Consider the following 18,127-nt stretch of genomic DNA (forward strand, 5'->3'; position numbering starts at 1 on the left):
CTAGTGTTCACCGACTTGTCTGCGACAACCCTGAACAGGAGGCGAGAATTCTCATCCGCAACCAAGATTCTGCGGGACAACAGTATTGTCTACAAGTGGGGATATCCAGTAAAGCTCATCGTGACAAAAAACGGAACTTCACACGTCCTTGCGTCTCCCAGAGAGGCCATGACCCTGCTCCAGGAATGGTCCCTGACATCAGTGGATGAAGATACCAGCTCCCCACTAAAGAAAAGACCCCCGACGCTGAACAAAGAATGGACCTGATTCTCACGCAAGTACTCTGTTACCATATGTATCCCCTGTGTGCCTATGCCGGGACACCACACTGTTATTTTTTTTGCCTGGCTGGCAGGTTGAAGGGGCATGAGAATATTGCTTTTGTTTTTTCTATTCTCTCCCCCCCTTTAATACTGGATAGGAACGACTATCCAGTTGGTTCACATAGAACCGGACTCTGAGTTGTACAAGTTGTACTTGTTCTGGTTGTTGTTAATTACTTTAACCCCTTTGTTTCCCTTATTATTATCCTGTATCTGGTGACTGATTGAATTTTTTTTCTTTTTTGTATTTCAAATATCTAGCATTAATGCGAAAGGCCTAAACAGCCCTTTCAAGAGATCGTTATTATGGAAAGAAGCCCAGGCACTCAAAGCGGACATACTATGTGTCCAAGAAACTCATTTAAATCGTGACGATACACATAGACTACAACATAAAAATTACCCCCATATCTATGTGTCATATGCGGCGAAAAAGAAGAGAGGGGTAGCGATTGCAATAAAAGACACTGTAGCATTCCAGCTTGTTGATAGCGTTCTGGATGATGAAGGCAGATATGTAATATTGATATGTAGTATCAATAACAAGGTGTATACAATTGCATCTATATATGCACCCAATACAGGTCAAATCACTTTTATTAAAGACCTCATAACTAAATTATCCAAAATAAAACAAGGATCCCTGCTAATCTGTGGAGATTTTAACATCGTCCCGATCCCCAATATAGACAAATCTTGGTGCTCAAAGAAAAAGTCCCAATCCCATGCGTTGTCCCAGTGTCTTATATCAGAAGAACTGTATAACACCTGGAGGGTCCTTCATGCTTCTGAAAGGGATTATACATATTACTCCCACCCACATAAAGTATATTCAAGAATAGATCTAATAGTAGTGGATAAATGGCTCCTACAAAATATACAATCAGCAAAAATTGGGAACATAACCTGGTCGGACCACGCTCCTGTAACATGCCAAATTAAAGAGACGTACAATAATTTAACTTATTCTCCGTGGAGAATTAATAACTTCTTAATAGCTTCAGATAATATTAAATCCCAACTTAACGACCTTCTCCAGGAATTTTTTGATATCAATAGTACCCCTGACATATCCCCGACCACAGTGTGGTGCGCCCACAAGGCCTATATAAGAGGGCGGCTAATACAGATAGCAGCGCAACACAAAAAATTGAGAATGCGACAAATAGAAGAGTTCAATAAAAATATAGCAACAATGGAAAACATCCATAAACATAGCCCATCACCCACGGTATATAGGAAACTACAAAAGGCAAGATACGAACTATATCAGCTATTCCAATATAAATATGAGCATAATTTGAGGCAGAATAAAGCAAAATATTATTGGCAGAGGAATAAGGCGAGTAAAATACTTGCCAATAAGATTAAAGCGAGATTAGCAAAGCAAAAAATAGCTCACATACAAGATGATCAAAAGAACAAAATATACAACCCTAAAGAAATTGCGAATACTTTCGCAAGATATTACTCCTCACTCTATAATCTCAAGACCGACAAACTTATCCCACAACCCAATGCTGAGCTAATTAATAATTTCCTGAATAGCATATCTTTACCCCAAATCCCAGAGGATAAATTGATGGCAATAAATCAACCTATAAGCCAAAAAGAAATCCAACAAACCATTCAGGCAACAAAAAATAATAAATCCCCAGGATCGGATGGTATAACTAATGAATACTTGAAGTTATTCAACCAAATATTGTCCCCACATCTATTATTAGTCTTCCAAAATATATTTGAAACGGGCAAAATACGAGAAGAAATGTTACAAGCGACTATAGTCCCCCTCCCCAAGCCAGGAAAAACGCCCGATCGTCCAAGCAATTTCAGGCCAATATCCCTTCTAAATACTGACCTCAAGCTGTACTCCAAAATCTTAGCAAATAGACTCTCCGATGTGATCCCTTCCCTGGTGCACAGAGACCAGGTTGGATTTATCAAATCTAGACAGACATTGGACGGCACCAGACGAATGATTGACCTCATCCATGTGGCGGGGAGGGACTGGACGCCTTCTTTGCTTCTATCCCTGGACACAGAGAAGGCGTTCGATCGGGTGCATTGGGGATACCTGTTTGAGGTTCTGGCCAGATTCGGATTTACGGGTAATATTGCTAAAGCAATCACTCTGCTATATTCTCACCCATCAGCGTCGGTTTCTGTCTCTGGAATGATGTCGGACAGGTTTATTATTGCTAACGGGACGAGACATGGGTGTCCGCTATCACCCCTTATATTCGCTTTGGTGATTGAGCCTCTAGCGCAGAAAATTAGATCACACTCGATGATATCAGGAATTCAGGTGAATAAAACGGAACACAAAATAGTTTTATTTGCTGACGACATCATTCTAGCGTTAACAATCCCGACAGAATCATTACCGGCAGCAATGCAAGTAATCAACTCATATACTAAAATATCATATTATAAGCTGAACGTGTCTAAATGCCAGGTATTAAACCTAACCCCTCTCACAAAACACCCCAAAAACTTTGAGAATAAGTACCCTTTTAAGTGGGAAAATGACTATATTGAGTACTTAGGTATTCGGCTGACACTCTCGGCAGATAAAATGCTATCATTGAATTATGAGTCTCTAAGGAAGAAAATCCAAACTGACATGTTACGTATGAAGAAACACGAACTATCATGGCTGGGCAGGATTGCTTCAGTGAAAATGTTCATTCTCCCACAAATACTGTATTTATTCCGCAATCTCCCCATCATATTCCCAATGAAAATATTAAAAGATTTTCAAGCAATGATTTTAAAATACATTTGGCAAGAGAGAAAACCCAGAGTCCAAGCGGACACGCTTTACATCCCTATGAGTAAGGGTGGCCTGGGGTGCCCCTCAGTGGTCCGGTACTACAGGGCCGCATTATTTGAACAGTTACGATTCATGTGGAATAATGATGATGATCGGCACTGGATAGCAATTGAAAAACATCTGATGAGAACCTCCAATGTCTCAGCTTTTTACCATGCACATCAAACTAAAGTCCCTAATAGAAACCTAAAAATGTCCCCAACAATAGACGCGGCTCTGGAGCTATGGAGTGTGTTGACTAATAAATTAGGCCTTATACAAACCGCATTCCTCAAAGCTCCTATAGAGACACTGGAGCATTGTATCCCGGACCTCAAACTTAAAAATTGGAATTTACCCAAAACCACCTCAATTGGGAACTTGTATGAGGGGGAGGAATTAATGACTTTTACATCATTGAGAGATAAATTCAATGTTCCTCAAAGGGATTTTTACAAATATTTGCAGATCCGGCATTTCCTAACAGAAAGGAAAAAACAGATTCCTGCACCACCATCTAAACTCTACTCTATGCTGATGAACCCGACATCACAGATTAGGGCGCTGTCCACAAGCTACGACTGTATGTTGGAGAATACCCTGCCCTCTCTAACTACATACCTGCAAAAGTGGGAAAAAGACCTAAACTGCACATTCACACCGGATCAGTGGAGGGCATCCTTCTTAGTTATTGGAAGCCAATCTAAATGTACTAACCACATAGAAAACTCCAGGAAATTGTTATATCGGTGGTATTTCACTCCCTGTAGATTGTCTAGGATGTTCCGCAGTTCCCCAGACACGTGCTGGAGGTATGGAGACCCCTGTGCAGACATGCTACATATATGGTGGAGTTGTGACAGAATTAGACGTCTGTGGGAAGCCATAGATCATCTGATGTTCCAGATTTGTGGTATACCGGTGAATCTTAATGCACAGCAGGCGTTACTCGCTATTGATTTGGACTCGTTTCCCTATGAGTTCCGTACAGTGATTGTACATATTATTGTAGCAACAAGAATCAAAATTGCTAGTTACTGGAATAACTCCAAGTGCCCCTCACTGCCCGAGGTCGTATCACTGATCAACGAAAATTGCCTATCGGAAAAAATAATCGCTACATCTAATAATAATATAGCTCAATTTCATAAAAAATTGAACAATTGGTTATCTTTCCGTTTAAATACCGTTCTTAAATAACTTTGCAGATTCGCATATAGAGAATGTGATTGGATAGTTATTGTAATGTCACCATTTCCCCTATCCTCTTCCCTTCCCTAATCCCCATAACGTTGTGTTAATTATTAAGAATTTAATGTCAGTAAGATGTAATGCTCGACACAATTTGTAAATAAATAAAAATGTATGTTTTAAAAAAAAAAAAAAATACTATATAGCTCCTATATACTACATGGCTGCTATATACATACATATTCTAGAATACCCGATGTGTTAGAATCGGGCCACCATCTAGTAAAGTAATAATGCCACATGAGTGTCCACTTATAAAGTAATAATGTCCCATCAGTGCCCACTTATAAAGTAATAATGCCCCATCATCGCTGCCTTATTAAAAATGCCCATTCAATGCTCCCTTATGCCCTTTATAAAGTAATAATGCCCCATGAGTTCTCTCTTATAAAGTAGTAATTCCCCATGAGTGTCCACTTATAAAGTAATAATGCCCCAATAGTGCTCCCTTATAAGGTAATAATGCCCCCATAGTGCTCCCTCAAAAAGCAATAATGCCCAATAATGCTCCCTTGTAAAGTAATAATGCCCCATGAGTTCTCCCTTATAAAGTAGTAAGTCCCCATGAGTGTCCACTTATAAAGTAATAAAGTCCCAATAGTGCTCCCTTATAAAGTAATAATGCCCCAATAATGCTCCCTTGTAAAGTAATAATGTACCATGAGTTCTCCCTTATAAAGTAGTAATTCCCCATGAGTGTCCACTTATAAAGTAATAAAGTCCCAATAGTGCTCCCTTATAAGGTAATAATGCCCCCATAGTGCTCCCTTATAAAGTAATAATGCCCCAATAATGCTCCCTTGTAAAGTAATAATGCACCATGAGTTCTCCCTTATAAAGTAGTAATTCCCCATGAGTGTCCACTTATAAAGTAATAAAGTCCCAATAGTGCTCCTTTATAAAGTAATAATGCCCCCATAGTGCTCCCTTATAAAGTAATAATGCCCAATAATGCTCCTTATAAAGTAATAATGCCCCAATAGTGTTCCTCATAAAGTAATAATGCACCATGAGTTCTCCCTTATAAAGTAGTAATTCCCCATGAGTGTCCACTTATAAAGTAATAAGGTCCCAACAGTGCACCCTTATAAAGTAATAATGCCCCCATAGTGCACCCTTATAAAGTAATAATGCCCCCGGAGTGACCTCTTAATACGTAACAATGTCACTAATTGAGTCCTAATAAATAATAATGCTTCTGGTGCTGGAAAACACAGATAAACCCCCAGAATATCTCCAAAAAGTAATGATTCTTCCTTAACAATGCACTACCTTTCCCTTTGATAAATATGAATGCCCCATAACTTCCTCACAAAAACTAATATGACCCAGAGTGCCTGTTTAAAAGTAACAAGGCAACAGAAAAAAAAAAATATTCTCACTTAAGCCCAAGTTTCCACAGAGCCCACCAGCTGATTCTTTTAGTGCCCAAGCACAGGTGGAACGTCCCGTGAACACCTCCATCATCCTGTAGGCTGTGGCAGTGGTGTAGTTCGGTGACGGAGCACATGGCTCGCTGCTCTACCACAGGTTCTGACTAAATCGTTGTCCTGTATTAACGTCTAGTGAATGTATATAAAATTCATATACACCCAACAGAGGCTAATTAGGCCTCCACTCAACAGTGTATATTGGGGTTTCCATCTTCTTTGTTATGGCACGGCCGGCTCACGCCAAAAGAGAAAGGGTTGGGTTTAGCCCTGGAAATTACCAGCCAACCGATCCTCTTCACATTCACAACATAGCACTGGAAGCGCAAAGGCTAGGACATGGGATTGGTTGGAAAGTGGCATAAATTGCTTTATAGGGATCATAAACCTAGAATAAAATAACTAAACAAATTCAGATGTCACAAAATAAACAAGGAGAAAAACACTATGTTAGGACTGGCGGAACGCACCAAGACAGATGATAAAGGTGCGTTCGCAGTCCGGGGTCCACCGTGCAGGTGAGAACCTGCTGCTAGCAATTAGCAGACAATATGGCGGTACACTAAAGTATACACGCGTGGGTTAAACCTCACCCAGCGTGAAGAAAGCGATCCTGTTAATTCACAGGACCGCAGTACCGCACTAGTGCGCGAGCAAGTGGTCAGCGGACTTAACCCCAGAAGGGATTGGAGCCCGATTAGACCCTTGCTGGCGTAACACCGCAACTGGGTGTGTAGAGAACCTTAAGAAATCTATGTGCACAAGAGTGCGAGCGATGCCGCACTAACGGACGCCACTAACCACCCAGACTCGGGTATGGAAAGCGCAAGGCAGGCGCACGGCGCCGTACTGGCAGGCACAGCTACAGGACGCTGTGATGTGTGTTTAGTGCTGTAGGCTAAGTCGGGCGCTAGGTAGCAGCCATACACCTTCCGCGAACAGACATTCAATAGGGTAGGGGTTTCCAAGGACGACTTGCACTCACAACATACACACATAAGCAATTGTAAGACAATACTAGCGCATGGCCGTGCGGTCATGCGCAGTTTATATAGCAGCAGCACAGGAAGTGGCCACAGCACTTTTGCCCTTCTAGGACCTGCCAAGAGGACCAATGGAATGTGCTGCAGAGCCCGAGCACATGACCCTCGATCTCCAACGGGAGACCTTACGCTGGGCATGCTCAGTACATGCAGACAAGGACTTAGTCCCAGAGAAGTCCGCTCGCTGCTGACCAGCACTGACTTTAATGGCAGAGACTGGAGAAGCAGCACTAACTCTCAGAACAGAGTGAGAATGAGCAAGACGCTGGGACCGACGTCCTTGCTGAGCAGGCTCCACTGCGGCTGGACAAGAATGGGAGACCGCAGCGGAAGTGGCTCGAGATTCCCCCTGTGCAGAAGCGGGAACTCGACCCCTAACATTACCCCCTCTCCTAGGGCCCCCCCTCCTTGGGCCTCGCTACGTTCGAAGGCAGCAATGAGCTGCGGAGCCCGAATGTGCTCAACAGGCTCCCAGGACCTGTCCTCGGGGCCATAACCCTTCCAGTCCACCAAATAAAATTTTTTACCACGCACCACCTTGCACCCCAAAATAGCGTTCACCTCATAATCGTCCGTAGACGAACCCGATGTCCCAGCAGATGACTCGGAAAAGCGGGACATATACACGGGTTTCAAGAGGGACACATGAAAGGTGTCGGTGATACCCAGGCATGGCGGAAGGGCCAAACGATAGACCACAGGATTAACCTGCTCGAGGACCTTGAATGGACCCAAGTAGCGAGGAGCAAATTTAGTGGACTCAACTCGCAGCCTGATGTTACGGGCGGAGAGCCACACCAAGTCGCCAGGAGCAAAGGTCGGGGCGGGGCGCCGATGAGCATCAGCGGAGGACCTCATTCTCTCCTTAGAGGCCCGAATGGCATCCTGAGTGCGGTCCCAAATATCCCGTGCCTACACAGCCCAGTCTGCCACCCTGGAGTCGGCGGAAGACACGGGCATAGGCACAGGTACCCGTGGATGCTGACCATAGTTGAGGAGGAATGGGGTTTGTCCAGTGGAGTCGGCAACGGCGTTGTTCAGTGCAAACTCTGCCCATGATAGCAAGGATGCCCAGTCATCCTGCCTGGCTGAAACAAAATGTCGCAGGTATGTGACCAAGGTCTGGTTGGCCCTCTCTACCAACCCATTCGTCTCGGGATGATAAGCGGAAGAGAGATTCAACTCAATACTGAGAAGACGACAGAGCTCTCTCCAGAACCGAGACGCAAACTGGGGACCCCGGTCACTGACAATTTTGTCTGGCATACCATGTAGGCGGAAGATATGTCTGATGAACAACGCTGCCAAGGCCCGTGCAGAAGGTAACTGCGGCAGCGGCACCAAATGCACCATTTTTGAGAAATGATCGGTGATGACCCAAATGATGGTACAGCCGCGAGACTTGGGCAAACCCACAACAAAGTCCATCCCGACCATCTCCCAGGGCCTATCTGCCACCGGCAAGGGATAGAGCAAACCAGCTGGCCTTTGACGCGGAGATTTATTTTTGGCGCAGGAGACACACGCCAGAACATAATCCCTGACATCCCGGACCATATGCGGCCACCAGTACGTCCTCGCCAGTAGCTCAGATGTCCTCTTTGTCCCAAAGTGTCCACCCACCCTGGACGAATGAGCCCAAGAGAGAACCTCCGGTCGCAAATTAATGGGCACAAAAGTCTTGCCCGGAGGCACAGACTCTAGCGAAACCGGCGCCACGGTTCTCAGGCTCTCGGAAGGGACAATAAGCCGAGGCTCCTCTTCCTCCTCCTCAGTTGACATAAGGGAGCGAGAGAGAGCGTCAGCACGGATATTCTTCTCCCCGGCGAGATAATGAAGAGAAAAGTGGAACCGGGAGAAGAACAGGGACCATCTGGCCTGGCGAGAATTTAGCCGCTGGGCTGTCTGCAAATAGACCAAATTTTTGTGGTCCGTGTAAACTTGGAAGGGAAACCGCGCACCTTCCAGAAGGTGTCTCCACTCCGAAAAGGCCAACTTCATTGCTAGCAACTCCCTGTCCCCGATGGAGTAGTTCCTCTCCGCTGCGTGAAAGTCTTGGAGAAGAAGAAGCATGGATGCTTCCGACCTTGAGCATCCTTTTGGTAGAGGACTGCTCCAGCACCAACGGACGAGGCATCCACCTCCAGTAGGAATGGCTTATCCACATCGGGACGATGTAAGATGGGAGCGCTAGCAAAGTGGGACTTAATAGAAGTGAAGGCCTTGGAGACCTCTTCCGACCACAATTTGGGATTCGCTCCCTTCTTGGTGAGGGCTACCAAGGGAGCTACCAGAGTTGAGAAGTGGGGAATGAACTGGCGGTAATAGTTTATGAACCCCATAAAGCGCTGCACCGCTTTAAGAGAATGGGGCTCTTGCCAGTCCATCACAGCCTGTAGTTTGGCAGGATCCATAGCCAATCCCTGGGCGGAGATGATATAGCCCAGGAAAGGTAAGGACTCCTGCTCAAACACACACTTCTCCAACTTTGCGTAAAGAGAGTTTGCCCGTAGGAGGTCGAAGACTCTGCCAACATCTCTCCGGTGGGAGTCAATATCTGGAGAAAAGATGAGAATATCATCCAGATAGACTACAACCGAGGTGGAAAGCATATCCCGGAAGATGTCGTTGACAAAGTCTTGAAAAACGGCAGGTGCATTACAGAGCCCGAAGGGCATCACCAGATACTCATAGTGCCCATCTCTGGTGTTAAATGCCGTTTTCCACTCGTCCCCCTCACGGATGCGAATCAGGTTGTAAGCACCCCGCAGATCTAGTTTCGTAAACATTCTAGCTCCCCGAAGCCTATCGAAAAGCTCAGATATCAACGGCAAAGGGTACTTGTTCTTAACTGTGATAGCATTAAGACCCCTGTAGTCTATGCATGGACGTAGTTCTCCATTCTTCTTCTGCACGAAGAAGAACCCTGCCCCAGCAGGTGACACTGACTTCCTAATGAACCCTCTTGCCAGATTCTCTTGTATGTACTGAGACATTGCCTCCGTTTCCAGGAGAGATAATGGATAGACTCGACCCCGGGGAGGCTCAGCACCAGGCAAGAGATCGATAGGACAGTCATAGGGGCGATGGGGCGGAAGGGTCTCCGCCGCCTTCTTGGAGAACACGTCTACATAAGACCAATATTGCTTGGGGAGAGAGGATAGATCTGCGGGTACCTCAGTAGTAGCAACCTGAACGCACTCTCGGTGACACCTACCCCCACATGATTCACCCCATCCCAGAATTCTGCCTGAGGACCACTCGATGTGAGGAGAGTGGTACCGTAGCCAAGGTATCCCCAACAGGACCTCATCAATACCCTCAGGAATGACGAGCAGAGAAATAATCTCCTGATGGGATGGCGACAGGGACAGAGTAACAGGGATGGTCTGATGTGTTATCTGTGCGGGGAGTGTCGACCCATTCACCACTCGTACCGATACTGGTTGGGATAGCATAACCAGGGGTATTGCGTGACGTTGGGTGAAGGCAGAAGACATAAAATTGCCCTCCGCCCCAGAATCCACGCAGAGGTCTACCGAGTGGGAGGATGAGCCAAAGGTAATTGTCCCCTTAAAGGACAATTTGGAGGCAAACGTCGCAGTGTCTAGTGCACCTCCACCTACTACCACTAGACGCTGACGTTTCCTCGACCGCTGATGACATCTGGTGGCAAGATGTCCTGACTGTTGGCAAACATGGCAACCCTGGAGTGCACGAGCAGTCTGGGACTTAGATCCCGCTCGTGACACCACCTTAGGTTCCTGGAACTCAGGAGCCTGAACTGGAGATTCCAAAGGTTTGGCGAAGGTGGGAGCCAGCCGAAACCTCTGCCTACACTGGGCTCGCTCTAACCTCCGCTCGTGAAAACGGAGGTCAATGCGAGTAGATACTGCTATTAACTCCTCCAGTGTGGCGGGAATCTCCCTAGTGGCCAGAGCGTCCTTAACGTGGTCAGCCAGCCCCCTCCAAAATATAGGGATAAGGGCTTTATCCGACCACTCCAGCTCAGATGCCAGAGTGCGGAAATGGACGGCAAAAAGGCTGACCAAGGACGAGCCCTGAGTCAGTGCCAACAGTTGGAGCGCCGTGTCATGGGTGACACGAGGTCCTAGAAAGACCTGTTTCAGAGTGCTCAGGAATAACGGAGCACTCTGCACCACATGATCGCCACGCTCCCACAGCGGCGTAGCCCACTGCAACGCCCTGTCCGACAATAAGGAAATTATAAAGCCCACCTTAGCCCGCTCTGTAGGGAAACGAGAGGCCAGAAGCTCGAGATGTATTGAGCACTGACTCACGAAACCCCTACAGGACTTACTGTCACCAGAAAATTTCTCTGGTAGCGGGAGGCGAGATAGCGTCGGTACAGGAGCGGCAGTGGACAAGGTAGCTGCAGCCACACTTGCAGCCTGAACAGCGACAGCAGTAACATCCACAGCTGAGGTTGAACGCTCAAAAGCCGCCAACCTTCCCTCCAGCTGCTGGATGTACCGCTGTAAACGCTGATCGTCCGCCATTTTACTAGCCAGACCCTGGCGCTAGTATTCTGTTAGGACTGGCGGAACGCACCAAGACAGATGATAAAGGTGCGTTCGCAGTCCGGGGTCCACCGTGCAGGTGAGAACCTGCTGCTAGCAATTAGCAGACAATATGGCGGTACACTAAAGTATACACGCGTGGGTTAAACCTCACCCAGCGTGAAGAAAGCGATCCTGTTAATTCACAGGACCGCAGTACCACACTAGTGCGCGAGCAAGTGGTCAGCGGACTTAACCCCAGAAGGGATTGGAGCCCGATTAGACCCTTGCTGGCGTAACACCGCAACTGGGTGTGTAGAGAACCTTAAGAAATCTATGTGCACAAGAGTGCGAGCGATGCCGCACTAACGGACGCCACTAACCACCCAGACTCGGGTATGGAAAGCGCAAGGCAGGCGCACGGCGCCGTACTGGCAGGCACAGCTACAGGACGCTGTGATGTGTGTTTAGTGCTGTAGGCTAAGTCGGGCGCTAGGTAGCAGCCATACACCTTCCGCGAACAGACATTCAATAGGGTAGGGGTTTCCAAGGACGACTTGCACTCACAACATACACACATAAGCAATTGTAAGACAATACTAGCGCATGGCCGTGCGGTCATGCGCAGTTTATATAGCAGCAGCACAGGAAGTGGCCACAGCACTTTTGCCCTTCTAGGACCTGCCAAGAGGACCAATGGAATGTGCTGCAGAGCCCGAGCACATGACCCTCGATCTCCAACGGGAGACCTTACGCTGGGCATGCTCAGTACATGCAGACAAGGACTTAGTCCCAGAGAAGTCCGCTCGCTGCTGACCAGCACTGACTTTAATGGCAGAGACTGGAGAAGCAGCACTAACTCTCAGAACAGAGTGAGAATGAGCAAGACGCTGGGACCGACGTCCTTGCTGAGCAGGCTCCACTGCGGCTGGACAAGAATGGGAGACCGCAGCGGAAGTGGCTCGAGATTCCCCCTGTGCAGAAGCGGGAACTCGACCCCTAACACACTACTTGCTCATTCGATTTTCCCTCCGATGATCTAGCACTAGCCCCACATCGATGTTCCTGACATGCAGGTGGTCCATGACTGCTGAAGCCAATTTGTGGCCCCAATGGTCATAGGGGGCACTACTGTAGCATCACGACTTCATCATGGAATCCATTATTCAAGTAATATGGTACATGACCGCTGAAGACACTGATTGGCCGCAATGGTCAGGGGTCGGCCAAGCAAAAAGTCCAGTAGTAGCATAAGATAATCCATGCTAGATTGTTGGGGGGATGAATGGGTGAGTATCATTGCTTTTCTTATATTATGTACTTTTTTATGTTTTTTTTTTCTTTTTATATGTTAGATAACCTTTTTAATTATCGTTTCAAATGAAAAAGAAATCCTTTAATCTTTGATACAATTGAGGCTGCCTTCTAAATTAAGTACTACATAAATATAGCTACACTTGAATAATGGATAAGAGAGATACTGGCTCTAACATCCTGTAACATTTAGTATATTGTCTGACATCCACAATGTAATATCAAAGCATTGGACAGAACAAGCTATTTAATTGCCGCGATCAAAAAGTGGACATAATATAGGCATAAATCCACATTCACAAGTGATATCACATTATTATTACATTATGTCGGTACTCACCTGCTCTCAGCCATATCACATATCCTTATATGAGTAACGGACAAACTTTTCTAAGAAAGTGAATGAGTAGACCAGATGTCAAGGTTGGGAGTCAAGCCACCTTGATCTACCATCCTTCCATATGAATGTCAGTATTGCTAAATTAAAAAGGTTATCCAGCCTATAAACAATTGTAGATAACACCCACAACGCTTAAAGGGCATCTGTCAGTATGATCAACCCTCCAAAGCCATTTATATGGGCATGTAGGTCATAAGAAGCTGAATAAAATGACACCTTGATATCTGTGATACGATGTCTTATTCCCAAGATATCCACATTCTTCTTATATGTAAATGAGCTGTTGAGATCTATGGGCAGGACATAGATCTCCCTTAGAATCTGCCTCCAGAGCTTATTTTAATTGAAAGTGGTGTTACCAATGTGAGACATGTAATGACTGACAGTCTGCTCTCCTGATTTACAAGTCTCATACCTCCTTGCATGTAAAATGTCTGTAGGCGGATTCTATGTCCGGCCCATAGATTTTAACAGCTCATTTACATATTAAGACAAACTTGAATTTCTCTGTTCTAAGACATCGGATTTCAAATATCAAGGTGTGATTTTATTCATCTTCTTGTGACCTACATGCCCATATAGACGGCTTAGGAGGGTTGATCCTACTGACATTCTATTTAAAACTAATAAGCATTGGTCACAGAGGAAACCAATGCATGTCGTTTTGGACCAAGCAGGAAACAGAGAGACATCTCTATAAATTCTGATTAATCTGGATAGACATGTGACCACTGCAGGCAATCACTGGCTACAGAAGATATCGACACTTGTCTTTTTGGATCGAACAGGAAGTGCAGAGACATCTCTATAAATTCATTCCATCTAGACAGCAGACGTGTGATCGCTAGAGCCTGTCAATGACAGTTCTCCACAGCCAGTGATTAGTTGAAATAGTCACATGATTGTCCAGTCCATAAAAGAAGTATATATACTGGGGGGTATCTTGCAGCATTGGAACAAAATGTGGCTCTCAGTAAAGTAAGAATTACTTATTTTAAAATTTAGAGGCTGGACAATCTTTGAAAGCTTTGAGATTAGCTTAATGTTCATCTATTATGATTTATATGCAATGACGCCAAGTTTACTTTTATATTTAACCTATTTTCCGGCGTATAAGATGACTTTTTAACCCCTGAAAATCTTCTTAAAAGTCGGGGGCCATCTTATACGCCGCGTGTCGTCTTGTACGCCGGGTGCAGACCAATGTGTATATGGTGGGAGGGGGGAGAGTGGTCTCGATGACGAAGAGAGGGGGCGTCTCACAGGAAAGTGTGAGTGGAGTATCCCCTTATTACCTCATTGTGGCAGCGTGGGGTTTCTGTGCTGTGGGGCGGCGGCGGCGTATCTTCATGCAGAGTTGGGGCTCCTCCGGCATTTCCTCAAAGCCCGGAGGCACCGGTAGCTCCATTGCTGCGATGCGGTGGCCTCTGGGAAAATGGCCACTGGGGGTGGCGCATGCTCAGATTCAGATCTCGTCCCGAGATCTCGGGAGACGAGATCTGAATCTGAGTATGTGCCGCCCCCAGCGGCCATTTTCCCGGAGGCCACCACATCGCAGCAATGGAGCTGCTGGTGCCTCCAAGCTTTGAGGAAATGCCGGAGGAGCCCCAACTCTGCACTAAGATACGCCGTCACCCCACAGCACAGAGCCCTGATGCTGCACGAAGATACGCCGCCCCACAGCACCCACGCAGTACAAAGGAGCAGCCGCCGCTCCTCAGCACAGAGACCCCACGTTGCTACAATGAGGTATTGGGGGATACTCCACTCACACTTTCCTGTGAGACGCCCCCTCTCTTCATCATCAGGACCACTCCCCCCCAAAAAGGCACATTAGTCACCAGCCCTATAAGACGACACATGGCATATAAGTAGACCCCTGACTTTTAAGAAGATTTTATATTTTAACTGGAAAAGTTGGGAGGTCATCTCATATGCCCAGATTTTCTGTGAGTACCATCCTCCTTTTTTGATAACAGTCTATCTATCCATGTCCATGTGAATGCTATACATCGTGCGTTCTCTTCTCTCGTCTTTCACCACATTAGGCACCTGATTCAGGTCTGCATCCTTATATAAGGACTCTTTGCCACAAAACTAATTGGCATTAGCATGGTATGTGTTTCAACTTTTTCTTCATGTTAGCCACTCCCACAATATATCTAGCGAGGATATTAAGCACAAATTCACTGCGATACCATCATTGAAATATATATATCTGTTAATGCTTTGGCTCTATTTGATTGTTTGTGACAATTTTGTATATACTTTAGTTTTTTTCATGTTTTATTTATCTACCGCATTGTATTGCATATTTTGTTTATATACCGCATTGCATTGCGTTTATTTGAACACTGTAGTGACTGATGAAAGCCCACTGTAGGGCTGAAACGTTTCTGGTGCTACGTCCAGCAATAAATCTACGAAACACATTTAAGTTGAGTGCGAGACTTCTTTTCATATTGCATCTTATACGCCCAGTCGTCTTATACGCCGGAAAATACGGTATGTGGTTATTTGGTTGAATATTTTCAATGACCAATTTCATTTTTTTTATTTGTCCTAGCACAATTTATTGTGTGTTACATCCATTCGTGCAAATTGCAATTTATTTTGCTCAGATATGGTTATACTTGTTCTGTAGATGAAATAATACATTCTTACCGGACATCGGAAGGGTCTTCAGTCACCAGTACATCTGTTTTGCAGCTGGCCAGTGGACTAATTGACAACTCCATAGGGGGGACAACAAAACTTTTACTAACAGGAAGCCATACTCCTTGTCCCAAGCTGTAGGTGGACCTGTCGTAAACAAAAAATCTTGATAATGATATATTTCTTGACAAATTTTCTCATAGAGACATTAGATGAGATTCTTTGAACTCTGCACAATTCTGAGGTTTATGCCCTATAGGTGTAGGAAAAGGAGCCACCACCATTAAGCCAAATAGCAGTAGTTCTGAATGACTACTAAGAAATGGTGTTAAATATTTGTTGTGATATACCATACAAATCAGCAGAAGTAGTAGAGACTAGCCCTTAGCAAATTAGTTGTTGGACCACAAAGAAGTCATATCCTGCAAAGGGACCCTCTTTTGCCTGTGTCCCCCACCACTACCTTCATGTCAATGCATACATGTCGAGTTCAGCATGAGAAGGTCAGCGATAGATTTTGTTCCTTACGGAGTGTGGTTCCTCAGCCACAGAATGAGACACCACACTGGCTGACTGGCAATGGCTTCTCCACCGGGAGGTGTAACACATACACAAGGTTCATACAACTGGAAGATGCAATAACGCGTCAGCGTGAACTAATAATGGCTAGGATGATTATTAATGTTTTCTAATAGCATGGGCTGTTTTTCCCTCATATAGGGTTGATGAGGTGCACAAAGGCAGGTATCGTGACTATAGCAGAAAGGTTTTCTTCTGCGTCAGGCTCAGGCCCATAGATTGGTAAAAACAACTAACTCAAAAACTGCTCCATGAATGGTCACACCTAGGAGTACCCCAACATGGCCCTTTTTATCTCCTCCCACATGCCCACATGAGACATGCCTTCATTGTGTCAAAGCATCAGTTAGGAGATACAGAGTAGAGTCTGCCTACCATTTACAGAGCTTAGATCAGCCAGTTTTCTCCCCCGACTGATACACAGAAGCGCTCGTTCAGTTCGAGCACTCCTGTATTCTCTATGAGATAGCCACAAACAGATAGACAGTGGCTTATCTCTTTAAAGCTCCACTCCAGTGTTTTATTTTATTTCAGTGATGGAGCAGTGCCAATTATGTAAGTTTCCTGCCCATATTATTACACTCGCCAGCCACTGTCTTCAGCTGTTTCTATCACCACTCCGATCCCAATCCGCCATCTTGTGACCAAAACTTCTCACCTCCGAGAAGTCAGAAGTAATGGTCACAAGCTCTCACTGTAAGTCTATAGGAACCTTGTTTTGTTCTCGCTCTGACTCTCCTAGAATTACTTTGAGTTGTGACTACCGGTCCATCCAACAAACACGGGAGCGATCTGTAAGGTCACAAACTGTAGAAGACGACCAGAGCGACACTGATAAAAGATGAAGACGGATGCTGGTAAGTACAAAACTAGGGGGTAGATAACTTATTGTAGTGATTCCATTTCAACAGTAAAATAAAAAAAAAATGGTGGAATGGTACAAGATTGGCAAGGCCAAAGTTCGAACATGCGAGTTGAGGGCCCACATACACATTAGACCGTTGGCTAAACCCATTGATATCGGAAGGTTCAGATGATGTTAGTCAAATGCATATTATGAACTATGGGGGGAGCAATCCAGCAACATGTTATAGGACAATGTAAGTTACTGGAATATGATGGCCGAGGTTATAAGATGCACCAAACTAACACCCAAAAGTTTACAATGCTAATTAAAACATGAAGCAAAAGCTCAGGGGGAGAGACCCACTGCACTCTACGCACATATTAAAATTCTCTAGCACTTAGTAATAAGAATACCACCTGATGGCATGGCAATCATACTAGTCTGCCATGCATCCCAAATAGCTCTAAACTAAATGTTTTTCTCGAATCGTCTGAAAATAAAGTCATTTTGTTTCCTTATTCTCATACATATTCTGTAGTTAATACGACTCTCCACTCTTCCTAGGGCTAGGGGCTTGTTTAATGCTGCAATTAATGTGTTGTCATTTATACAAAGCATCGGCTAGCCGCATAAATTAACATTAAATTCACAGCGAAGCCTTATATTATGCTCTAATGAAAATGTATGGCAAGATAGAATCCACTGAGAATGTACAGGATTAACCTGGTGACTAATCAAGTGTAAAAACATATGTAATGCCTGACCCCTCCTAATAAAAATTCCTAGGAATCTAATACCTATTGTGAGAAGGAATATGAGACATCAGTTTATAATTTAATACCCTGTATAAAAGCAATCAGAGATAGTGCTGACATCTAATTTTCAAGCCATTTCAATTACTGTCTTCCCTGCACACGTGAGCCAAAATCTCACAATTAGATGGTAGACGG

At 45.1% G+C, this 18,127-nt stretch overlaps 1 protein-coding gene across 1 annotated transcript in view; it reads right to left on the bottom strand.

The window, feature by feature from the left end:
- ASTN2 (astrotactin 2) overlaps window positions 1-18,127 on the bottom strand; it is a 1,089,443-nt gene that overhangs the window by 395,636 nt on the left and 675,680 nt on the right. The window contains exon 9 of the mRNA XM_069748558.1: window positions 15,761-15,898. Within this exon, the coding sequence (XP_069604659.1) occupies window positions 15,761-15,898 (138 nt within the window). The remainder of the gene's footprint in view (window positions 1-15,760; window positions 15,899-18,127) is intronic.

The sequence above is a fragment of the Ranitomeya imitator genome, chromosome 2 (assembly GCF_032444005.1).
Source record: "Ranitomeya imitator isolate aRanImi1 chromosome 2, aRanImi1.pri, whole genome shotgun sequence".
NCBI classification, from domain to species: domain Eukaryota; kingdom Metazoa; phylum Chordata; class Amphibia; order Anura; family Dendrobatidae; genus Ranitomeya; species Ranitomeya imitator.